The 27,217-nt window shown below is 46.1% G+C and overlaps 1 protein-coding gene across 2 annotated transcripts in view; it reads right to left on the bottom strand.

The window, feature by feature from the left end:
- Nucleotides 1–27,217, bottom strand: part of LOC144753541 (uncharacterized) — an 869,206-nt gene that overhangs the window by 695,495 nt on the left and 146,494 nt on the right. For both annotated transcript variants that reach the window (XM_078641195.1, XM_078641196.1), the window contains exon 10: nucleotides 16,320–16,445. In XM_078641195.1, coding sequence (XP_078497321.1) covers nucleotides 16,320–16,445 — 126 coding nt within the window. The remainder of the gene's footprint in view (nucleotides 1–16,319; nucleotides 16,446–27,217) is intronic.

Here is a 27,217-nt window from a genome sequence, read left to right as displayed (position 1 = left end):
TTACACAACTGTTGCATCACTTTTGTGACGCAGCGGTAGCGCAAAAGATGCGCCATGGTGCGGGGTACTTACAACGTGACGCATCTGGGAGATGCGTCACGTTGTAAAGCCCTGCGCCAGAAGGAGGCGTTCCTGCGCAGAAACGCCTCCTAAAAGTGGCTGAGTGAAATCTACATGATTTCACTCAGTCACTTTTGGGCCCATGCTGCGTCAAAACCCTGCGCCTGCTTGAAGCAGGCGTAAGGCGTTTGGCAAACAAGCCTTTCTATAGCCTTCCCTCTGACTCTTCCCCCTCCATCTCCCCTTTACTCGTCCCAAACCTCCTCCTACTGCTATAATCTCCAAAGAAACCCTTCCCTCTTCTATCCCTCCACAACTCTTTTCAATCCAAAAGATTCGCATGTACACCGCTCAAATTAATTTCATATCTCCCTATAGTATACTAATTCACGAATAATCCTCTTTGGGTTCCGGGGTAGCATGCTACTCGAGGAAAGGCGCTTCAACGCCTTCTCAGGAGTAGTAAGCGCTATATAAATGCACTTACAATAAACCAATTTATCCTGCTACTGTTGTAATGCGCTGCTGACTTAGCTACATAAGATTGAAGATGGTTTATCACAGTGAACCTTCAGGAAAAACTGTGATGGTGGCTCTATAATAGTGGACGGCAGGCTCGAACCTGGTCCACAGCTCCAAGGTCAGCTTCTTTTGCCCTTAGCATAGTATACAGCCTTCCTCTAGCAGGACGGAGGGAGGGGTTTCATTAATTATGTTGAAAATTGCTGGGAGTAATGCAATTACCAGTAACGAATTGAAGCATTGGTAGATGCAGCCGAATACTGAATGGATACAGGTGAGATGTAAGGGGAAGCAGCAGGAATGTACCTTTGCATACAATGCACCGCCACTGAATGTCAGAGTACCAGTGTCCGATTTGTTGTTATTGACTGGTTTGCGCCTAGTGAACTGACCAGCATGTACTTCTAAAAGGTAAGAATGAAAAAAAGGTGAACAGGGTAGTGCACAGCATGCAACTTTTGAAAACGAGAGTATGCACAAAATCAGAAAAAAAAGAATCTGGAGGCAAATTCGAGCGCAACATTTTTTCAGTAGATATAGTACTGAATATTACTTAATATGTCGAAAAAAATAGTGTATAGGCCCAAAGGTTTTCTTGGGAGCTGGCTACCGCTGCTGACAAACCAAAGCAGCCAAATATCAGAGCTGCCTCATGTTGATGGCACTCAACACTTCCTGTGTATCTGCTGTTGCCGGTTCTTACTTTATCCATCTTTTTTCCCCCTTTGTCACTGTTCTCCTAGCTTGAAGTCTGGTAATGTTGATCGGCCCTATAGCTCTCACATTTTCGAAAGGCCACTCTAAAGCACCATAGGAAAATTAGGTGCATAAAAAGAAAGCCGCTGCAGCTAAAGCGTGATGAGACCGGAAAGAGCGGGGGCGGGGGGGGGCACTTTTTGGTTGAAGAAAAGGGAGAACCCCCTTCAAATGCAGAAATGGCAAATATGGCCCGAGAGTATCCGCTTCTCCTGTCTTCCACGCACTTCCAAGCTCGCAACCCTCTCCTTAAAAAGGTCACCACTAAAGTTGCCAAATGGAGTTGTATGCCCTCCTTATTAAAGCAGGGCCTCATGGCGCGCTGAAAGCTTTATTTCGCTACGACAGACCTGTACTGGGTGTTGAGATTGAAGCGGAAGATGTCCTGGGAAGGAGAGATCCGGTGCACCTGCCATCGCGTCTCTCTGAAAGGTGCACCCCGACCGATTTCCGAGGAACAGAACGACGAGGCCACACGTAAAGATTATGCAGTTAATGCTGCGCACGTCTCCTCTCACAGCTTGGCCAGGAGGAAACAGATATTGATTGGACGGTGCCACCTAGTGACGTTGGCGTGCATAGCCAATAAAAGGGCATTGTTTGTTTTGGTGTTTCCCGGTAGACACTTTTTGCAAATATCGCGGCCAATATTGCAAATATCGCGGCCATCGCGCTAGTTTGCCGATTTCGCGATTTTTTCGTGAATCGCGAAATCGCGAAATGCTGGAGGGTCTGCTTAGGTGTCTACTCCCCGGGGCTCTCCCCTTGTCCGCGCTGTCCTAAAACACTGTTTAATCGCGCACCCTCGGCCAGGAGGCTTGGGCACAGCCCCTGCGTTATCCAATGGCAGCGGTGAGTCATCTCATGCACATCTGCAGCAAGTTATGGAAAAAACTCGGGGTGGGGGCTGGAGGGGTACCGCTTGTTAACCTGCTGTTTGAAAACCCGCATACTTTTATCAGTTCCCATAATTGCTAACCCTCCATTCACTGTTCAACACCGAGAAGCTCTTTACCTCCTAAGATCGCACTAATTGCTGACAGATTTGATTTCTCTGTGGCAGCAGGAGTCCTGTTTCTAGCCTTTACATCAAGTAATTGCTTTATTTTCCTCCTGCTTCTCTGCAGAAGACAGAGGGGGGAGAGAGGAGCGGAATTCCCCCCCCTCCCCTGCTCGGACCCCTTTAATGGGCGCTTTCTGTGTTATTAAATCCCTGCCATTTAAGTCACATTTCGAGATGTTTTGAAAAACGGATTCCAATTACCCGGGCTCTTACCAGGCCGCAGCTGAACGCGCAGGCCCCGGCTCGCCCGGTGCCCCTCAGTGCCAGGCCTCTGTTGGGGGCAGAGGAGAATTTCAACCAGTGAGGGACAATTTGTGCCCACAGGAGAGGCGCCTACGGCTGACGACGGATTAGCAACGTGTCATTTTCATATGATAGACATTAAGGGCTGTGTGTACATATTTATTTTCGGGAAAACTGGGTTCCCCCCAGTGGCGCTTTGCACATCTTTCTCCGTGGGGAAGAAGGACTGCTTCCGTGCAGCAAACAACAACGCGTAAGGGTCCCAAATATAACAGACATTAAAGATGGGAAGCTGTCTAGTGGGTATTTTTTCTGAGCAACAGCACAGACAGGCCATTGACAAAACTAGGACGTCACTGAACATTCATTGGTGGGAAACTGTGGCGCGGAGGACAGCTAACCATCCACAGCGCTATATCGATAAATTATACAGGACAGGTAGTAAAGTGAATTGCCTTCGGTGCGTGCATAATTAGTGTTCTTATTATCACCCAACCCGGTTATCAACCGTAGAATGATGAAAGGATGAGACAGAAATGGTGGGATTGAAACCCAATATCAGAAAGTTATTTAGTTGAGTAGAAAAGTTATTTGAGAGGGTGCCCCACGAATGAAGGGGGTATTTGCTTGCATACATCTTCCTTGCGCTGCTGAATCGTGAGCCTAAAAGTATAAATATATATATATATATATATAAATATATATATATATATATAACACGGCGCTAACTGTGTGCAGAATAGCAAAGGTGGAGCTTTCCTGGTCGTCCGCAGTTGCAGATGGTGGCTTGGAATGGTAGTGGCACACTGCAGTACTTGAAATAAAAAGCATTTTCAATGCAATAGGTCTCAAATTTGCGAGTGTTTAAGCTATTAGCATTGCAAATGACAATGCCTTTTATTTATGTGTTTTAAAAGCAAAACACATATGGAAGGCATTGTTATTTTTAATGGCAATACTTCAAACTCTCACAAATGCAAGAGCACTTTAATGGTGGCCGTGCCCCTTTCTGTAGACGCTGCTCGCATATTCGGGTTAAAGTGAGCAGCGTCTGAAGAATGGGGCACAGAAAATAGCATTCTCCATGCCAACATCCACCACCCTAATAGGTTGAAATGGAGTATACTGTACGGGGAAATCCTTAGAGCCAAATGGGCATGCAGTAGCACACAGGACTTTAGAATGATGACTCAAAGAGTCAGAGCGAGGGGGTATCCACCCAAAGTTTTGAGAGGGGCTAGCAGGAAAGCGGATCAGACACAAAGGGAACACCTTCTGATACAAAGAGAAAAGAAAAAACAGGACCCACACACAGTGAGACTGATCACTACATATAGCAACAAATCAGGTTCACTAAGAAAGATCCGTAATCAACATTGGCATCTAGTCAGATCAGATCCTGTAATTGGGAAGAGTATGGTGCCACACCCCCTGATTACGTAACACAAGGCAAGATCTTTGAAGGACCATCTGGTGCATAGTTATGTTAACGTACGTCTAAATGGAGGCAGTTGGCTAAGTGAACAGAAAGGGTTCCACAAGTGTGGCAGTTGCAAAGCCTGCAGGTACAATACAAATCAAAAAGAGTATATCTTACCCCATGGGAGGAAATGTTACATCAACAAATTCATTACATGTTCACATGAGCTTGTGGTACATGTTCTTGTTTGCCCGTGTGAGTTGGTTTATGCAGGCATCACTATCTGCCCTGTAAAGAAGAGGGTACTGGAACACTATAGAGCAATCAAGAATGTAGATGAAAGCTACCCAGTGGCCAGGCATTGGGCAGGAGTACAATATAAGAATGCTGACCTTTTATCCTTCTTTGATGTTGACAGGATCCTTCCCAGTGTTCGTGGAGGAGATAGAGAGCGGAAGCTCAGAATACTGGAATCAGAGTACAGTGTCCTGCTTGGTAGCAAGTCTTCAGGAGGTCTTAATGAGGATGAAGAGCTACACATGCGTTTCGTTTCAAAAACTTTATTCGATTCAAGCAAGAATCATAAAAGTCAAAACATACATGATTTAAATTTCATTTTTAAAAGAACAATTTAAACACTATACCACTATTTTAGTGGTAGAAAACATTGATTAATATAATCACAGTTGTAGCCCATAGCTTTTCAATCATATTAGGTTAAGTTAATCATGATTTCCTAATACCTATATTACATAAAAATCTAGAACAGAAAAGTCATGAACAACAATATACATGGGCCACAAACAAATTCATGGGAACAAATTTAACCGTACCGCTTCCTAATCGAAAATGACACACGTATAAAATTTAGCATTGCACAGCAAACATCAGATGTGGACAAAGTTAACAAATGGTCATAACCCTCTTTATAGTGGCATGATTGCTTTTCCTTAAGGATCGGCTTGATAAACCTAATTCTTGGATCCTTATATAAGGGACAGAAAAGAACAAGATGCATAGTACTTTGGCTAACTCTGTTGTTACAGGGACAGGGGGGCAGTCTCTCACACCAACTCCCCTGTTTAGGAAACGCAAAAAGAAAATGAAAAATGTGTAACCTAAACCTTGTCAAATAGAATCGCCATTGCACATGATTTGTAAAGGTTAAATAAAACTGATGCTGTAAAGTAACCTTAAAAGCGTGAGGGCTAGCCAAGGAATGCACAAGTGAGGATTTCCAATAACTTGTTTTGATAACAGATTTAATATCTCCCTAGCTACACATGCATATCAGCTGATATCAAATAGGATAAGTGAGCTGTATCTTAGACACTGTTCGGCGGAGCATTTCTAGGAGCCGGCACGCACCTGAGGAGAGCAGCAGCAGTCCTAAGCACGCCGCACCAGAAGCCAGCCACCGCGAGCACCAGGCACGCCACCGCCGCCCCGGGACTTCAGGTCCCGGCAGCCTTTGCGGCGGGGCGCGTTCCCTGACGCGGCAGCAACGCGCCAGGAGGGGCTTATTAAATCAGGAAGCCCTCGGTGGAGCGGGGGGAGCTGTATCTTAGACACTGTTCGGCGGAGCATTTCTAGGAGCCGGCACGCACCTGAGGAGAGCAGCAGCAGTCCTAAGCACGCCGCACCAGAAGCCAGCCACCGCGAGCACCAGGCACGCCACCGCCGCCCCGGGACTTCAGGTCCCGGCAGCCTTTGCAGCGGGGCGCGTTCCCTGACGCGGCAGCAACGCGCCAGGAGGGGCTTATTAAATCAGGAAGCCCTCGGTGGAGCGGGGGGAGCTGTATCTTAGACACTGTTCGGCGGAGCATTTCTAGGAGCCGGCACGCACCTGAGGAGAGCAGCAGCAGTCCTAAGCACGCCGCACCAGAAGCCAGCCACCGCGAGCACCAGGCACGCCACCGCCGCCCCGGGACTTCAGGTCCCGGCAGCCTTTGCGGCGGGGCGCGTTCCCTGACGCGGCAGCAACGCGCCAGGAGGGGCTTATTAAATCAGAAAGCCCTCAGCTCCGCGGGACGCGAGCGGGACGCGAGCGGGACGCCCGGGGCTAAGCCCGGGCAAAGGGCGGGCCCTCTGAGGCCCTCCGAGGCACGAGAAGGCCAGGCAAGGCTATCCCCCTGACATCTATTGCGTGGATATCAAGGTACTGTGTCCCTGTTTGATATTTGGCATACTCCACTGTATAGAGAACATCCTTTGTTACTACATCGCTGCCGCATGAACTTCTCACTATATTGTGCTATTGTTATTTACTGATTGCCTTTTTTGAGTCACAGCCCAGAGCATGGGGAAAAAATTGGTATCTGCCCCAGTTGAGACTTTGAATACTTTAGATTCGTATCTTGTCCAAGTTGTCAGTAGTATCAACAATAAGCGAAGGCAATCTCTGGGCCTAAGTCAATCACCGGTGTTGCCCGCAGATAGTCCATCAACAAGTGCAGTAAGCACTGCAATGTCTGACTCATTGCTAGACAATCCTCCGCTTAATTTAGCTGATTCTGAATCTTTAGATAATCATATTGAGGTTATTGATGACCCTGAGCCCTCGACGGGTAGAACTGATTTAATAGACTTATCAGACAATGCCCTCATTGATTCAAACAGCCAGATAGCCCCTTTGGACGAAGACCAACAATCCCCGCAGCCAGAAACACGCGCGGTCAGAGCGTGTAGAAAACTTCCTACGAAACGAGGGGGGAAACAATTAGGTTGAAAAAAGCCTGCCACCCCTCCTTCTAGACGGGCGGGCAAACATGCTGTCCCTGAGGCAGATACTGAGTCTAAACGTATCATTGATGATTACCTTTTCAACAGGATTCAAGATATGATAGATATCAAAATTAGGACTATAATCAAACCTCTGATCGGGAAAGTGGATAAGTTAACTGCTGAAGTGAGGAAGTTGAGTGGGGCGCATAGCGTTCTGGCTAAGGAGGTAGAGAACCTATCTTCCCTTGTCACAGACTTAACAGCTACGGACGAGGAGGATATCCCCACTGAAAGCAACCTACAGCCCATTCAGACCATCCAACAAGGGCTGTTACCTTCTCCTTCATTGCTATCACTACCTGTCATGGATCAGATTGTTGAAACTGGAGTTTCCCACACCAGTGTAACTGCCACAACAGCGGTAGCGCACCAAGAGGCTGCCTCAGTAGAATTTATTGTGGAAGCCTCACCGGTAGTTTTGGTGTTGGCTAACGTCCCAGTCCTATTACAAGATAAAACAGAGTCTAATCAGGGTCTAAAAGACAAAGCTTTACATTGGCTTTCAAATAATATGCATATGGCTCAAGAAGGGTTCGACAAACTGGCTGGGGACATAGTTTTGACCAGGAGGGTATCTTGGATTGGCAGTAAGCCTAAAAAGTACAAAGGCGATTGTGTCATCTTAAATTTTGCTAATGCTGAAGTCCTCCCAGATATCCTGAACAACGTGTTCCCACCACAACGCCGCAGTGGTTCTATAATTCCACTGACTCTCAAGTTTTTCTATGATGAGATTCAGTCTGCTACCCTACCTAACACCATCAGGCAACACAAGCCCATTAATACCAGTAGCTGGGGGAGGGCCACTAGATTGCGACATTCAACTGAGTGGTTTCAGCCGATAGTACATCGGGATTTAGGAAGATCTAGTTACCCGCATGAGCAAAATAATCAGTTTGGCCACCCGTATGAGTTAAGCACAAACGGGTGGGGGCCAGGTCCCTTGGGATACGACCATAGTGAGCGGGGTTTAAGGCCCACACGTTGGCAGAGATCGAATCCATTTTTGATCCACCCAAATACCCCACACCCTATCTGGAATCTAGCTCAAAACGGACAGTTTCAGCCACCTAATCCATCCGTGTGGGGTTTCGCCACAGGAAACAGATTTGGCCCCCTATCTGACTTAAACACCTGTGACTGACTTGCAACAGGAGCGGATCAGGAACGTGTGGGGACCAGCAACCCAAAAACTAGTAGTGGCGGTTTTAGTATTGAAGATCACTCTAGTGGTGGCTGAGCCTCATTTATCTACAAATCCTATCCAGCAACTAATTCTATCTGGGTCTGTGGCCTGTGTGAAACCAGGTGCCATCGGAGAGGACACACAGTGTCGCGGTCATGGGGAAATTAGAGAGGTACCTCTTTCGCAAGATATACCGGAAGGAGACTCAGAGGGTGGAAAGGAGTCAAGTGTAGTTATTGATTCGTGTAAGATCATAAGCTGGAATGTAGCAGGATTAAATGCTAAAAGTCAGGACCCTGTCTGGCGGAGCTTTATTTCAAAACATCATATCATTGCTCTGCAAGAAACTTGGGTCACATCCAGCAACATTTGGTGGGATGGGTTCACCAGCTTTATAAGACCTGCAGTCCCCAGCAGAACGGGCAGGGCTAAAGGGGGTTTGGCGTTCTTTTTTGCTCTGAACCTAAAAGGAAGCTATAGGCAGATCACCTCTGATTCTGATAATATCTTAATAGTTGAAAGGGTGATCAGTAAAACTAGCAGGACTCTATATGTTAATTTCTATAATTCTGGGAATAGTGACTACGGCGGTCGTAACATTGCCAGTCTGGACAGTATTTTAAACAAAGTCTCACAGAATATCGCATTTGCCTCTGAGTTCATTTTACTAGGTGATTTTAATATTCATTTATGCAATTTAGACTGTAAGGGAATAGAAGCTGATGAAGTGGATGATGCGGTTCCATTAGGACCTCACTTTGAACATTCTGCAGAGGGGCAAGAGCTTGAAGACCTACTTGCAAACTATAATCTTTTTGAACCTGACTATGGTTTGAGAATGCCAACTTTCATTGGCGGCAACCATGGAACGGTGATAGACTATATTTTTGTCTCGCTTGGTATCTTTAATCGGACCACTGCTTACCGTACAGTAGAAACTCATCATAGCGATCACAACCCAGTATTACTGGAAGTGGCCTGGGGAGCCCAGATGGGTGCTTCACCATCAATCGTAAAAGCCTCACACCCCCTGAGGACCACCGATCAAGATAGAAGAGTGAAGTGGGCAAAAGTGATTCCGGACAATTTTTATAAAAAATGTTTCCCTAAAATTAAAGATCAGGTTGAGCTTTGTCAGAATTCAGACGCTCAAGGGAAACAGATTGTAGCAGCTTTTGAGGAGATATGTGTCCAGGTCTCTAATGAGCTTTTAGCTAAACCTATTCAGGGATCTCAAGGACACAAGCGATGGTTCGACTCAGCATGCTCGAAGGCCCACAGAGATCTGATGGTGGCTCTAAAAATTGTACCGAGGGTATCAGATGATATCGTGAGGCTAAGGAAAGCTTATAAGACAGCCATAAAAAATTGCAAAGAATCCATCAAACGCGAAACATGGGAAAACCTCCTATCAGCGGCAGTGTTGAAGGATAGTAGGAGATTTTGGGAGATCATCAAGCAGCCCCTATTCTCTGAAGACAGTAATGTACCCATGGACTGCGTGATCACTGATGATAAATGGCTGTCTTTCTTCAAAAGTGTATATGGGGGCGACGAAGTGGATGAGGGCATTAATAAGGGTTTATTGCCCAACGGGGCCGCACATCCTATCGTCTTTAACCTACAAGAAGTAGAAAAAGCACTCAAGGCAACTACCAAACACAAGGCACCTGGACCAGATGGAGTCCCGGCTGACTTTTTTATGCACTCGCCTAAACTGTGGTCGAACGTTTTGTGTAATGTGTTTAATGCTGTGACTGACAATTCAGCTCCCGCATCCTGGGCAATATCTACTATCGTCCCCAATTATAAAAACAAAGGTCAGCGGGACGACCCAGCATTCTATAGACCCATATCACTTTTGGACTCAACCGTAAAAGTTTTGGGTAGAGTCCTTTTACACAGATTAAGGGAGAATGTTGAGGGCTGTGGTGGGCTGTCCGAACTGCAATATGGTTTTAGAGAAAGAAAAGGCACCATTGAGCAATGCATTAATTTGCACTTACTCATTTCTAAGTATACGGTGGCCAAGGAGGGTTCCGTGTTTTTAGCATTTATGGACCTCTCCTCGGCTTTTGACCTCGTTAATAGGTCCAAACTATGGTCGAGCCTACTGGAACTGGGCATTGATGAAGCTTTGGTCATGTTTATGGCCACTCTGCATCAGGAGCTTTTTGCAGCTGTTCGAGTGTCTAACAACGGCAGGTGTACCCCTTTATTTAAATCCTTAAAAGGGGTACGGCAAGGTTGCATTTTGGCCCCCACGCTTTTCACCATCTATATTAACGGCCTGGGGGCATACCTGAGAGGTAGGGGCACGGATGTTCCACGTGCAGGAGATGTCCAAATCCCGGCACTCCTGTACGCGGATGATGCCGTGTTGATTGCCCGCACTGGTATTGGTCTTCAGGTTCTCCTGAATGCCTTTGGCTCCTTTATGGAGAAATTGGACCTTAAGGTTAATGTGTCCAAATCGCACACGATGGTCATGGGCCGCGATCGTGCCAAAAAAAGCCATAAATCATTCTTTTGTAGTGGGGTTCCAGTCTCCAAGGTCACCACATTTCCCTACCTGGGCGTTCTGTTCGACCATAAAGGGACGTGGGGTCCACAGATAAGTGCAAAACGATTGGCGGTAACCAGATCCGCCTCAGCGCTCTTAGGTTTTGCGGGCAAGTTGGGAGCTAGACCCATGGAAGCAATGTTAAAAATTTACAAGTGTAAACCTGTGGCCATTGCTCTATATGGATCTCCCCTGTGGGGATATGTAAATCTTGACCCCATCCAGAGAGCTGAAAACAGATTTATTAGATCTCTCTTATCTGTCCCCCAGTCAACCCCAACCTATTCCATTCATAAGGAGGTGGGTTTACCGTATTTGTCAGACTTATTGAGTTTAGCGCCCCTGACCCTGTGGATGAAAATGTGGTTAAATGAAGATCTCCCATTGAATCACAGGATCTTGAAGGACGTCCAATCATTGGACAAACATAGCAAAATTCCATGGCTGGACTATCTGATTAAATCATTTACGGATTTGGGTCGTCCAGAACTTTTCTTTTGCCCAGAAAAAATTAGGGCTCAAGATATAGGCCACATAAAAAAGTTATTCTATGAAAGGAAGGATGCGTGCCGCGAGGCAGTTGAACTGCAGAAACCAGCAGTCAGGGCCCACTACCTTTTGGTAAGCGTACCCCATCTTGCACCTTACCTCAGCTTCGTTACAATCCCTTATCACAGGTTTTTATTAATTAAATTTAGGTTTAATCTTTTACATTTTCACCTTGGTTCTTTTAACTGTTGGCAGAAGCCGGAACAAGCCGCCCCTTGCAGCTGTGACAATTTTTCTGTGCAGGACACAATGCACTTTGTCATGTTTTGTAGTCTGTTTCACGAGCAGAGAAAAAAATACTTGCTCCCCATTTTGAAAGAAGCAGGGTTCACACAGGTGCGCCCTGCGCTGCTCTATTTACAGCTTTTGACAAATCCTTGCACTACCTTTAGTATTGCAAAATTTTTAGTGGCAGCCGCAAGGGTAAAAGCTGTTGGCCAAATTCTGTCTTAAAAATGTTCCTTTTATGGGATAAGATGCATCTTTTTATATATAATGTACCTTTTTTAAATTTTGTATATAGTATTTATAACGTGTTTCTAGTTTGATGCTTTTTAGGTAATTGGAAGGTTAAGTATGCTTTCCATGTTATGTTATATGTTTGTCTCGTTTTATTGTTTTTTGTTTCTTTGTATGACTTGGAATAAGTCGAATAAAGATATTCTGACTGACTACTATTCTGAAATAGGATAAGTGTAGTCTGCTGTCTCTCCATTTCCCTCCATTTTCTTTTCTTTTCCTTTACTCAAACCTCGCCTCCCCTCGCCTGCTCGGTCTCTCTCTCTCTCTCTCTTTCTTTCTTTCTCTCTGTCTGCCCTACATTGGGTTTTAGGCAGGTTTTTCCGATGTTTTTCTTCTTTTCTCAGATGTTATTGTGATGTATTTCTCTGATTATCTTTGTATAAGACATGTTTTGGATCACAAACCTGTTTATATATGACCTTGAATATGTATCCCCTCTCAAGATCACGTTTATCCCAGAAAAGTGGGTTTATCCAATTTCTGCGTTGGTTCATATTATTCATACACTGGGTGCTTGGAAATGTTAGAGTTCTGTCGGGCTTATAACTAGGCTTTTTTTCTGCATTCGATACTGTGACCATGTTCTTATATATTATTTGATGTATCCATACTAATATAATAAAGAGAGAGCCCAAACCTTTGAGGCAGGTAATCTCAGGAACCACAGCACCAATCACAACACCCAATACAGCGTTGGAAAAGGCAGTTGCAGCAGAAGGACATAGGCTATGCAGACGCCCACCATATACATTTAAAAGGTAAAAAAACTGTGCCAGCAAAGTAGTCCCATGTGGGCGTGTCTGCGTTGTGCTGTGGGCGTGACAAACGCTGGGGGCGTGTGGTACGCTGAATACATTTTCTTCCTATACTGTGGGGTGCGAGGCTTCCTTGGGACTGATTGATTCCCCAGTTTCTTTTTGTATATATTATATATATATATATATATATATATATATATATATATATATATATATATATATATATATATATATATATATATATATATACAATATTATGTATCAAACACAAGTGTTAGCATTTATTCCAGGTTACGCGTTTCACTCGCAGAACGAGCTTGGTCGTGTGACGAAGCTCGTTCTGCAAGTGAAACGCGTAACCTGGAATAAATACCAACACTGGTGTTTGATACACACTCTGAGTGATCGTATTATTGCAGTTTAATATTGGAGATTACTGTTGGCACGCTCCGCCAACACTTGCGATCCTCTGCGAGGGAAGGCAAAATGAGCAAACATACCCGACATATATATATATATATATATATATATATATATATAGAGAGAGAGAGAGAGAGAGAGAGAGAGAGAGAGAGAGATATAGATACATATCATAACATGTGTAATTGTAAAGCGCACGTTCACCCAGAGGTCTCTTGGCGCTGAATAACAGATGTTCAGTGTTACCCAACTCAATGGTACTCATTTTATCGACCTCAGATGGATGAAAGGCTGAGTGAACCCGCTGGGATTTGAACCTGTGACCATGAGGTCAAACCCAGGCCCCTGCAATGGACGCATTAGTCCACTGACCACCAGACCCGGCTACTACAGATACATATACACACACACATTATTTTTTTGTTTGTTTTGTTTTCAAATGTAATATACTAATATATAGAGGCTTTTAGATTGGCCTCTTCATCTATTGGTCTGTAACTGTGTCACTCACATATTTACTTTGCCCTGCAGATCCACTATCAATACAGTTTTATAAAAACAATGGCAAAACAAAGAAAGATTTGGCAATGTGATAAGACTGGTAGCCAACACCAGACCTATTGGCTTTGCCAGTGCTTGTTTGCGAGTTCAGCAGAAAATCGTGATTAGCTACTTATACCTTCCAAGATTTTAATGATGAAATATTGTTGGGAGGGGGGTGACTATTGATTATAATGATTAATAAGGTCACATTTACTTTTCTAACTCCAGTCCTGGAATATTTGGGGAAATAACAACTTTTCCCCTAAATATTCCAGAAGGTGTATTAACTACCCTAACTCCAGTCCTGGAATATTTGAGGGAAAGTTATAAATTCCTCAAGTATTTTTAAGAAGCGATGAAAAGTAGTAATTTTGAATTGGAAAAAGTGCTGCCCGAAGGGTGCAGCTCAGGGCCATAAATGAGGAATACCAAGCTGACGTGGGAGCCACCCAATGGTAAGTAAAGGCAATGTGGGAGCCCCTGTGGGATGCAGCCAATGGTAAGCAAGGTAAGTATTGGGTGGGTTCTAAGCCCATTTTAAGATTTCTTTTTGTTAATACAAGAGATTTCAAAAGCGCTGTACAGCCAAAACCTAAAAAGTAGTTGTTTACACATACCTTGCAGTTAACTCCATTCCTAGTGCCTTTTATGTTCTTTTTACAGGAGGACAACCCGCTCCATCAGAGTATTTGCTTCCCCGCCACACACATCCGGGTCCCAATACTTTTTATTAGTATTTTCTTTACGAGGGTCCGACAGCTGCTAAGTACTATCAGGCTTGTTGCTTTATATATTTGTTCCCCAGCACACATTAACTTAGTCTTTAGGTCTCACCTACGCAGCGCACATGCGCTGATTAGGCGACCTCTAGCCGTTGTGCAGCTCGTTTTCAAAGCACATACTCGTGCTTGTGGCGGCATACGCCTTGCAGGAGTGCACAACGGGGTGCCACAAGCACAAGTATGTGCTTCGAAAAAGAGCAGACTGCTCTCCCCAGCGCGCGCGCCTCTCTCCTCGCCCACACGTTTTTGCTCGTGCTTCTTGTTCTTTCACATTCGGTGTCGCTCTTGCTTTTCTTCAGTGCTTACACTCTCGCTCTTTCTGCTTTGGTGACTCAGTCCCACTCAGCATCAGGGATTTACTTCTCTCCCTTGTGAGTTCACAGATCAGGGTCTTTGTCACACTCTTCTTTCATATCTCACTCGCTCTTTAAGCCTCGTTGTCAGTGGCTCGCTTTTTTGAGTCTCCTCTACAACTGCTCGTTCAATCCCAGAGCTCAGCGCAGCTGCCTCTCTCATGACCTCTTCTGCATTGTACACTTCCTCCTCAGCATAGAATCGCTCTGTTCCGCTTTCCTTCTAACTAAGTCTGACGAATGTGTAATAAAATAATTTGGACTGACCTAAACAGTCTTCCCAAAATCCCAACACATTCATGGATAATGTGCTCTCAATGATACAGCCTCTCCTATTCTGTAGTTACCCTGAGCTGGTTCCAATAAACACTACGGAACAGTTGTGACACACTGAAAGACTGAATTATAGAACATTTATGACATTACTCTAAAACTGATTAAATATATATGCGCATTTGTAGTTGACATTTTTTATGTTTTATATAAGTGGTTGGGAGGCAGAGTTCCCTGAACAAATGCCAAAAATCTACAGACGGCAACACAATGGCTCTCTTTTAAGACTAGAAATGTGCTGCGTTACACCGCATAATTGTACATGCACTCTGCAACATCCGATATGTACCATCTTATTTTTAATACACGTTGACCCTAACACATTTTGTTTTGAAATGATTGTTTATATGTATGGTCTCTTCATTGTAAAGCATTGTTGTTGCCATTGATGTGGGTTGCGCTATATAAGACTTTATAAACAAGCATTGGCATAGCTAATAGGTTTCGCCTTTGGGACCTTATGAGTGTTTAGTTATCCAGCACAATGTCCTTGGTGCAACAACATCAACTGTTGCATGGCTAAACACTTATAAGGTCCCAAAGGCAAGACCTATTGGCTATGCCAATGCTTGTTTTATATTATTATTCTAAAATGACCAGCTGCCATTATGATATAGTCACATTAAAAAAAAAGACTTTTGGTGAATCAAGACTCATGGGATCACATTCATTGCGATAAATGCGCATGCATTAAAGTACAAGATGGCCATCAATTTTATTGTTCCAACATGGCTGATAGGAATGTTACAACAGTCGAATAAAAAGCATGGGAATTCTCCTATTAAAGTCAAGACCAATGGATTTTTTAATGCTTTTTTAAAAGAAAGTAGCAAAGGTCCTCCCTATTGCACAAAAACGGTCCAGGGTCTAGTTTTAGAAATTATGGCGAATTCAGGATTGACACAAATGATAGTTAAGGAGGGACTGTTGGCAAGAGCCTGACACGGTGATGAACAGGACAGTCAATTTTGCCCAATAAATGTGCTTGCTAAGTGTGAGCCTGACAAGAGATGCAAGCAGTAGCCACCTAGGTCAATAGTGTGCAACGTTGAATCCCAATAAGCAGGAACGGTCACCACTAATAACGTTGGTCAAGAAGGGCAGTGCCTAGAGCTTTTGTACCCTAAAACGCTCATGAGACTGGGAGGCAGTATTTATCACCAGGGGAAAAGGACATTGGCATGGCCTTAATGTGTGGATGGTTTGCTGAGCAAATATCAATTGTGACTGACTTGGGTCAACATTACCAATAGTCAAGTAAACACACTTAAAGTAAACACAGATCAGAATTCAATAGGTCATTAACCCATTGCACGCAATAGAATTATCATGATTTTCCAAGTCTTTCAACAAAGCTGCAGAAAATTGCTACAAAAAGGCAAATTGATTTTTGACAAATTCACTCAGCACATCCATTCCCCGGTATACAGCTACTGACAAATGACTAGAACCGTTGTCTGACCTGCAGCAGGTCCTGCTCCAGTGTTCGCACGCGCTGCTCCAGAGTCTGCTTCTGCTGGCGCAGCAGAGACAGCTCTGTGGTGATGTCTTCCATCGACTGACGAAAGGTGTCTTGCCTTCTGGCCATCTGGGGGAGACAAGAATTTAATATGTCATCAGTTTAAGGGAAGGAGACAAGAGCTTCTCTTTTGGATATCTTCAGCTCTAACAGAAAGGCGACGACCCACCCGATAACATTGCTTTCTGTCACCACCGGCACCATGTACCCATCTCTGGTCCGTTCTTCTACCACCAGTTGTGATCTGGTAATTCACAATAACCAACCGGTTTAGTTAAAGCAAACCAAGACAACATATATGCAAAAGCTTTAGTCTGCAAATAAAGTAAAAGCCCAGCACTGGCACCTTGGTGTCACCATGACCTGGAAAGTGAACACATTTGTTGAAAGATCTACCTTTAGAAAATCAGCTTCTTGGTGTGGCTATTCTGTGGAAAGGAAGATTAGGTTGAGGGAGACAACGCCTATGATCTAGGCATGCATCTAAAAGCTTATTGCACATGATTATAGGCCATAATGGACTGTGTCGCCACGACATCACAACTCCTACATACAGGCCCACTGCCCTATTTAGATAAAGTAACCTCTATGTGACCCCTCCCGCTCCTCTTCCTAAAAGACAGCATGCATATACCATCTCCCACTCAATGGCACACAAGCAAAGGATGTGCATTTATTTCTACGCCCTATATTAATGAGTGTGTGTGACTCGAAGAATTAATAATTGTGACTGACCCCAGAAACATTTCAGAGCCTTTAAATGGCCTCTCAGATTACCTACCAATACCTGTACTAATCTGTAGACTTGATCATTTCACAAGGATATCTTTGCATCAATACGTAATTTAGTTCACGCTCTATACATTTTTTATGAGTACACGATCCTTGTTAATATTGAACCAGTGCTCTACCATCAATGGCGACTGCTTTATACTTTACTAGCAGCCCGTCCCGACGTTGTCCGGGTATGAATTGCTGCCGGTCAGTAGTATATTGTTTTGTAGGATTTAGTTTTGATAGCATTTCTTATCTGTGACAGGCCTGTGAAACGCTCCGATTCACAGTGCACTGCTGATGCACTTAAGAGTGCGCGTTCAGTAGTGTGTGAACTCGAGTTTCCCTACTTTATTTTTCCTTGCAATATTATATAGCGCGAACTCGACAACATGGCATGAGCACAATTTACATTACAGAAGAACACATTCATTTGTGGTAAGCAAGGGGAGACAAAGCGATTTGCCTGGAATCGCAGGATGTTGAGCTGATGCCGAGTTTCGAACGTAGCTCCCCAGCTCTAAAGTTCGCAATTCTAGAACTTGTGGTGGGAGGTGTGTCTAAAAGTGTATGTCGGTGCTGGCCATCAATGAGAGAGACCTGTGCTTTTTTCAAATCAGTGGTGAAAAAATATGAGTATGTTGCTGGAGATGTGGGCCGCCGTGCCACCAATGTACTTACCGGGGAAGGTAAACACCCATTATTCCGCAACCTTCTTTCCGCATACCATCACTCCGCATACTTTCATTGCGAAAGTACCATGACTTCGCAATGCCATTATAACGCATGGCATTACATTTTATATGCTTTTACCACGCATACATTTACAACGAAATTCGTTGTAAATGCATGAATGGTAAAAGCATATTTTTTTATTGTTTGGATAAGGTAAGTATGGGTATAGGGGTATATGTTTTGGGGTACTGAGGTATATGTTTTGGGGTGTTTGGGTATTTTAAGGGTTCAGATATAGTTTTGGGTTATGGGGTACAGGGGTAGTTTTAGGGTTTAGGGATAGGTATGAGTTTTGGGGTACAGGGATATTTTAAGGGTTCAGGGCTAGGTTTGGGTTTTGGGGTACAGGGGTATTTTAGGGTTCAGGGGTAGGGTTGGGTTTTGGGGTACAGGGGTAATTTTAGGGTTCAGGGCTAGGTTTGGGTTTTGGGGTACAGGGATATTTTTAGGGTTCAGGGGTAGGTTTGGGTTTTGAGGTACAGGGGTATTTATAGGGTTCAGGGCTAGGTTTGGGTTTTGGGGTACAGGGGTATTTTTAGGGTTTAGGGATAGGTTTGGGTTTTGGGGTACAGGGTATATTTTTAGGGTTAAGATGGGTTAGTGTTTAAGGGTGTTGGGGTATTTTAAAGAGCAAGGGTGGGTTATGATTATTGGGTGCAGGGGTATTTAAAGGGAGCAGGGTGGACACCCGGAGCTGGAATGTACAGAACCTGGGAAGAAAAAACAATGAAATATTGGGCACAACGCTGGCTTTTTTTTCCCGTAATCCCGCCTCCGCACACGCCCAGGCCCCCAGCACACGCCCACAGCAAACAATATAGGACATGGCATGAAGGGCGGAACGTCCAACACGCACCCAGCTTTTGTCACGCCCCCAGCACATGCCCACAACACAACGCAGACACACCCACAAGGGACTACTTTGCTGGCACGGTATTTTTACCTTTTAAATGTATATGGTGGGCGTCTGCATAGCCTATGTCCTTCTGCTGCAACTGCCCTTTCCAACGCTGTATTGGGTGTTGTGATTGGTGCTGTGGTTCCTGAGATTACCCGCCTCAAAGGTTTGGGCTCTCTCTTTATTATATTAGTATGGATTAGGGTATGCATATATGTACCAAGGACCTAGCGGAGACCGCAGTACACAGGACAAGGAGCTATAGGCAATCAGCAAACTTCTTAGGCACAAACATTGCTTCATATTTAAAATTAATTAATAAATATTTGCCAGGGGCCAGAATTTTTCTAGGCTGGCCTTGTTCGCCGCCAGCTCTAGGCCCGCCCAAGCCCTCACCCGGTACTACCCACAACCAGCGTGGGAGCCATGCTACTAGAGACAGAAACACGTCACAAGTGGATACTTTCCAAACCAAAAGTTTGCACCATCTGGGACTACTCACGCCCCGGAAAAACGAGGAAGCATAGGTAAATACACAAACCTAAGTGTGGCAAGTCCCGGCCTTAGAAGGCAACGCCTAGGCTCCCACTGAGAGGTGGCCTGTGGGAATAGGCGCCCTCGGTTCATTTTCTTCTACCAAGGCAAGCATCTGCTGCTTCAGTAAAGTGACAACAGTAAAAGGGTGCAACGGATCATAATGGTGCAACTTGCATACCGGTTGAGTCCTTAAAGACAACAATGATTGGGATGCATCATGCAGAGGGCCCATCACTCTCTACTTCAGTGTCTCTCCTCTCTTGCTCTATTGAGGGCTGTGCATCCTTGCAGAGCCCACTATTAAAAGAGAGGGTTTACATTTACAGTCACAAACCCAAAATGTGACCATTGTTGTAAGGGTAAGTATTAAATGTAAATGTGTTTGTATTTATATAGCGCACTTCTACCCAGAGGTCTCGTAGCACTGTATTCATACCGCTGTGGAACCCATCCTGGCTTTCCTGTGAAATGTCCACTCCTGGGCACCCCCAAGGTGAAGCCAGGCATCCAAGCGCTGCTGGGGCCGTTGTGGAGATTAAGCAAGCTATTGCCCAGAGTCACAGAGTGGGACCTACGATTAGACTAGGCACCGAGGCGAGAATTATCAGGTCCGGGGAAATTGAGTCAAAGAGCCACCGAGGCGGGAATTGAACCCTGGTCCCGGGCCAGATCTCTGCATCAGGGTCTGCCGCTCTAACCATTGAGCCACGCTTCTCCACGGGAAAACGAAACCAAAACCAATATTGAGAGGCAGATCATCTTCCAGGCACATTCGAGACTAAAATAAAAAGACTTCAAATAAAGATAAAGGACAACCCTGCTGCTACTGCGCGGGTCGACATTAACGTCCCAACTAATGGCATATACTGTATTACAACTCACAAAATATCTACCTCACGAGTACCATTACCAGGGCCACTGAAATTATGCGGCAGGAGATGCCAAATTATGTTTCAGCGTTGAATAAATTAGAGGTGTGGTGCCGCGGCCAGGGTGACTGACTCCGGATTCTGGGGATCACGGTTCGATCCCCGGCATCGGCGGCAGATTAGCCCAGCACCGTGTGACTCTGGGCAATAGCTTGCTTAATCTTCCCGATGGCCCCCAGAGCCTAGAGACCTCAACTGGTGATTATGCGCTTTACAAATGTGGATTATTATGTGGCAAGAAAAGGCAAATTATGCAGGATAATGCGGCACATTTTGGAATAGTATTACTTTATTATTCCAACACTTTTAAACTTGGTAACGCTGTCTGCCATTGGCTGCACCTCTTTAGCACTAGTCTAACACTCAAATATAGCAACAAACAACAGAAATGCGACAGTCAACCTTTACAAAGGGCTTTTCACTTTGCAGCAACACGTCGCTTCATTTTTGTAACTTTTGAACCGTTTGATCTAGAAACACATTTTTGTTCTTGTTGAAATCTGTAGATTGTGCAGCAGATGGTGGATTATGTGGCAAATGCTGCGAATCTATAATTAAGTGAAAATCGCTGCACAATCGCTTAGTTTCAGTGCAGTGGCGTAACACAGGCCCTCGCATCCCCCGCAGTGCGGGGAGGCCCCCCGAGCTCCAGGGGGCCCCATCTGGACAGTATTCATGCCTGTGAGCTCCAGATTCAATCCGGAGCGGGGCCCCTCCATGTACCTTGCAGGGTGGCCCCATCAACTTTCGTTACGCCAGTGTTCCAGTGGCTCTGACCATTACTTACTATATACACTACTAGCTCTAAAGAGTATAGTCAGAGCTACAGGAATTTTGCAGCATTGGACGATCAATTTAAGAGACAGGGTTGGCTAAATTATGCGGCAAGAGCATGCAAATTATGTGGCATAATTTGCCACATTTTGTGATAGTTATTGTGATGTTACTTCCTTATTTTGTCATTCTTGAATAATGGTAGCAGTGTCTTGGAAAAGATTTCACCTCATTAGTACCAGTTTAACAACCAAATAGAGCAATAAGCAACTGAAAGATGACCAATCAACCTATGTGAAAGGCACTTCACGGCACTGGAACATATGTTGCAATGTTTTTAGTAATGTTTGAACCGTTGGAGCTAGAAACATTATTGTTGTTGTTGTTAAAATATGCACTTTATGCAGCAGGGGATGAATTAAGGGGCAAACATGGCAAAAAACATAATTATGCATGAAACTGCTGCGGCCACAGAATCGCATAATTCCAGTGGCCCAGAGAGTAGCGCTTCTCCTCACTTTACGGTCAATTATATTGATAACAGTACAAGATAATCCTGTCACCACCTTCACGGGTGTAACTGATAATGAGAGGATTGTAAATCTCCTGAGGCTGAAGCCGGGAGAAACGCTTGTTGCCACTTTTAATATTTGGTGTAATATTGTTTTATTTTAACCTACCTGACACTCTCCCCGGGCATCCCCACGCAGCGGACTCTAGCGCTGACATGGGCTATTATTCTTGATTGCCGCCATTTCCCCGGAACACTGAGGCCACGCCCACTACCCTCAGGCCACGCCCCTCGCATACTATAAATATGTGCATCTCCCGGACGCGCAGCGGACGAGTGCAGCGGGCGCGCCGTTTGCGCGCCGAAGGCTCGCCTAAGGCAAGCCCGTCTGCGCCCGTCTGCGACCAACCGGGGCAAGGGGCACCCCACTATGCGCATCTTTTAACATACACCGCTGAACAATTGTGCTCCCTCAATAAAAACTGGCCACTAAACCCTGCAACGCTGTCCTATGTTCAAAACCTTGGCTTTGCCTCTTCTACGCTCACCACACCCTCTCCCCTTCCCCTCCCCACTGCTGTCCTCCTACTAAACACAAGATCAGCCATTAAGCATCAGACTGAAATATTTGACCTTCTAGATTCCAACTCCCCCGACCTACTGTTCTTAACTGAAACTTGGTACAGATCGGACTCCCTACCCAGCGTATTGGCAGCCCTTCCACCCCACTACTCTATGATTCGTGCAGATCGTCCCGAGGAGAGAGCAGGTGGTGGTGTAGTCCTGATTGCCCGCAAGGAACTCCATTTTCAGATACTAGCATCGCCCAGGCTGCTAGTAGCCGACTGCCTTGTAGTACGTTCAACTTCCTTTAAGACTCCTATTACTTGCGTACTAATGTACCGCCCACCCCAGCCGATCCCTGGCTTTCTTCCTGCCCTCCAGGATTTACTGGCCACCTTAGTAGTCAACAATGCCGCTGTCCTCGTTCTGGGAGATTTTAATTTCTGGCCCACTGACCCGGCTGAGGACACTACTTCCAAAGACTTTACTCAACTGCTTCTCAGCCTCAATTTCATTCAGCATGTTCATGGCCCCACCCACACTCGGGGCCACATTCTCGACCAGATCTTGTCATTAAACATCCCGACCTCCATTCCCATTATTTCGCCTTGCCCATGGTTGGATCAATCTTTGCTCGCCTTTTCCTTGGATTTGAGTCATAAAATAACATCTCCCCCCCAAAAAAACACATGGGCAAGGAACTGGACTCAAGTCGATATTCCATCCCTGTGTAACTCCCTAGTCGACACATGCCCAGATCTCTCGGGCCTAGCTCCACACTCCCAGGTTGCCATTCTGGACCACTGGCTCACCAAAGCCTGCGACCCAGTAGCTCCCATGAAGCGGATTACCATCAACCGCACCCACAATGCCAACAAGTGGTTCAATTCTGGCCTTAAAGCCAAGAAACTAGAGCTGCGGCAGGCTGAACGAGCTTGGAGAGGGGCCTATTGGCCGACCCGTAGACAATTCTTCATTACCAAACTTAGTGAATATAAACAAGCCATCCTGACAGCTAAAACAGAATATTCCTCGGGCCGCATCTTAGCAGCAGAAAGCCAGCCTCGTGAGATTTTTTCCACCGTCCACGAGCTAGCATCATCAGACAGAACTTTTCCCAAGATTCCCCCCTCCCAGGCCCTATGTAACTCGCTCAACGAGTTTTTCATTGAAAAAATAGTTCGCATCAAAACCAACATCCCCTCTTCCCCGCCCACCTTCACTTACCCGTAGCCACCTGACAATAACCGGTCCCTTACCACCATTCCTACACTGACCAGAGAATCCCTGCTCCCTCTACTGAGGCGTGTTAAGTCGGGCTCCCCAGCTGACATCTGCCCGGCACGCATTCTCTGTCAGATTTTTACTGAATGCTCAGTCCCCGTCCTCACCCTTCTGAATAACTGCCTCACGCTTGGTTCTGTCCCTTCCCCTTTCAAAACTGCCACAATTCTTCCCATACTAAAAAAAACGGGCGCTGATCCATCCTCCCCGGCAAACTATCGCCCTATATCCCTTATCCCTTATTTGGGAAAGGTAGCTGAGTCCCATGTCACCCAGGTGCTCAGCTCTTTTGTAGAGGACAGTAATTATCTTGCACCCTGTCAGGCGGGCTTTCGTCCCCGCCACTCCACTGAGAAAGTGGTTATTTCGGTCATGGACCAACTCAGGGAGGGACTTGACACCAACACTCCTCAGGCCCTGGTCCTCCTAGACCGGTCCGCCGCATTTGACACGGTGGACCATTCCATCCTTTTGTCCCGTGTCAAGGCGGCGGGCATGGGGGAGCAGGTACTAACCTGGATAAGTTCCTTCCTGGCTAACCGCACTCAGGCAGTCCACCTTGCTGAATTCTCCTCCCCGCCCCGTAGGGTGAATTGTGGCGTCCCTCAGGGCTCTTCCCTCTCTCCCCTCTTATTCAACCTGTACATCTTTCCTCTCATTCATGCACTGCAACAACTGGAGGTCACAGTCTACAATTATGCTGATGACCTCCAACTCATTTTTAATTTCTCTTCCCCCCTATCAGGCGCCGCTAGCTTCCAGTCCGTCATGCTGTTTATCCGGGATTGGATGAATGCAAACCATCTCAAACTCAACCCGGATAAAACAGAGCTGATCTTGACTGGAGGCAGTGGCAACCCCTGGTCTTCTTCCTTTTGGCCCCCCTCCCTTGGTTCTCCTCCCACCCCTTCTTCTTCAGTTAAAACCCTTGGTATCACTCTCAATCAGCATCTGACACTTCACTCTCACATTAGCTCTGTTGTTTCCTCTTGTTTTTTCTCCCTGCGTATTATTAGGAAAGTATCCCGATTTTTTCCCCCTCTGCACTCAAACTGATCGTAATGGCCATGATCTTATCTAAGATCGATTACGGGAACATTATTTACAATGGTGCCCCTGCCTATGCTCTTCAGCGCCTCCAGCTGGTGCAGAACCAGGCTGCCCGCCTGATACATGGCCTATCTAAATATCATCACTCCTCACCCCTTCTTTTTGCCCTTCACTGGCTTCCCATTAAACAACGTGCCCTTTTCAAACTTGGCTGCCTCACCTTTCAAGCTCGGGCGGGCACTGCCCCTGCTTTTATCAACTCTACCATCACCAATTACTGCCCCTCTAGAGCGCTACGCTCCGCCTCTAAATCTTTATTAGTTATCCCCCGCTTTAAGAAAAAAAGATCGGGAGGCCAGAAATTCTCGGTCTTAGCGCCCACCTTCTGGAACTCTCTCCCGTCCCCGGTCAGATCCTCTCCTTCCTATCTCAAGTTCCGCAGAGTCCTCAAGACTTTCTTGTTCCAACAAGCTTTCAGCCTATAGTCTCCTGCGCCCTCCCCAGCCCAGGAACCCTCTAGCGTCAAGAAACTGCACAGTGAACGTGCGCTTTATAAATATTTTAAAATTCAAATTCAAAATTCAATGCCTGCATGTCTGCAGGTTCGGCAGGACATCAGTGCTCTATGGACACTCACTCATTTATTTCTCAGACGCCGAAGGTCTAAAAAAGTGATGTCATGTGATGTTATTTCCTATTACGCTATGATGGGGGGAGGGTAGTGTGATGTCATTTCAGTGTATCTTTAAATAGTAGTGATAAATCGCATCATCTTTTGGTAACACGGATGGGTGTGGTCTGCGCAGAACAGAGCTGTGGCTCAGATGGCTGCCTGTCATATGTTAACCAGGATGGGGGGCTAGACATGCAGTACTTGGCAGATGTATGTCAAAATGCCACACTTTAATTACAGGGTGTTAGAACTGGCTATTTCTGGTAGGCTAAGGCTGACGCCAAAGCCAGGCAGAAACCACCATTCTAGTCAGGGCAAGGAAGTCACACGCCAAGATAACCCCTGCTCACCCCCTTGGTAGCTTGGCACGAGCAGTCAGGCTAAACTCGGAGGCAATGTGTAAAGCATTTGCGCCAGCGCACAACAGCAACAACATCCTAGGCACACCACAAAAGGAACTCCACACAAGGTTATATTAAAATAACTTTTGTATTGTCAAAACACATCAGATAGAAATCACACATGTACATTGTGCCAACTGGCACGGGCAACATTCATAAGGGATTATTTACACAGGACAGGGCCACATGGGCCACTGTCAGAATCAACACTTTGTAGATATAGAAATAGCACTTATAGAACTTAGAATAAGTATAGCAAAAAGAATAACAGTTGTAAATCACATCCAGTAAATACTGGGAACAGGTAAGTACCACCTACGCAACCCTAAACACCTTAGGAGAATGTCACGCAGGGGACCAGGACTTCACTAGGACCACCTGTACTAAAAAGAACAACCACCTAAGTATCACACAGCATTTAGGGGTCTAGGAAAGGACACATTACCCATGATGCATAAAACACATTCAGAGGAGTAGTAAAGGGAAACACATGATGCATAAACCTACACATTCAGCGGTGTTAAGAACAAAGCACATGATGCAATAAAAATACATTCAGAGGTACCATAACAATACAATAGCGCAAAAATCACATGATGTCTAAAAACATTCATAGGTGCAGGAATAACACATGACGCAAGAAAGCACATTCAGAGGTGCAATAACCCTACCATTGCGCAAAACTTACATAAGCCACCACCTGTGGCAGTCCCTGGGCCAACTGGCCTTGTTGGGGCTAAGACGCCCTGAGTCTCAATGTCAGGGGCCTAAACGGTGCAGGTGCCCACTGCTTGCTGGGCACCTGGGAACACTCACAAGGGCATGGGCTCTCACTAGCCCTTGAACAATACTGCGCCAAACAGCAGGAGCCCCACAGGCTCTTGAACCAATATGTCCCCATGAACCTCCCTGGTTCATCTGCACTTGTATACAAGAGAATAGTCTCTAGTCTCTTTAAATCGGTATAGAAAACTGATATGACCGACTTATCTCACATAGGTTTGAAAACGCACAGCCAAGCAATTCTAGCGTGTGAATTATCCCAAAAAAATCAGCCACCAAGGCCAGGGGCTCCAAGCGCTGCAAGCGCGCCTCACCGGTATACTGGGGACTCCTTTCTCCTCGACCGGCACTTCCTCAGGGCCTCAGGCGCACCTCGCCTATCAGCGCTCACTCGCACTCAGGCCCGGCCGGTCTCAGCAACCTCTCCGCCCGCTCTCAGTCCCTCGGGGAGCGGCGGGGAACGGAGACGGCAGGCCGGGGGCTGGGGCACGTCCAGGATTCCCTCGGCGAGGTCGGGTCAGTCTTCCCCGGTCCCGGCGGTGATCACTCGGCAATTCGAAGGTCCCGATGACGGGGACCAATCCTGTCGCGGCGTCTGGGGCGTGCCTCTGACACACCCGGGAGTCAGCCAATGGCAGTGCGGCTCCCGGGTCAGGCTCTCAGTGACGCTCCGTTCTGTAGCCAATCACGGCGCGGCAATCCTGATGATGCTGCGGCGCGCGTGCCTATCCCGTCGCGGCGTTAGTGAGGGGGCTCGGCTCCTTCAGCCAATGGGAGCGCGGCGGCTCCGATCTTCGCCGCTGCAGCTCCCGCTCACGAACGGCAACTTCTGGGGATAATCCTGGCCCCGGGCAGCGGCGGTGAACAGGCGGCAGAGGAGTTTTGAGGGCGCAGGTCACGGGAAGACCGCCCTCTCAGCCTCACAACC

The sequence above is a fragment of the Lissotriton helveticus genome, chromosome 5_1 (genome assembly GCF_964261635.1).
Source record: "Lissotriton helveticus chromosome 5_1, aLisHel1.1, whole genome shotgun sequence".
NCBI classification, from domain to species: domain Eukaryota; kingdom Metazoa; phylum Chordata; class Amphibia; order Caudata; family Salamandridae; genus Lissotriton; species Lissotriton helveticus.
Note: the sequence above shows the minus strand (reverse complement) of the source record. Positions and strands in the feature narration are given on the sequence as shown.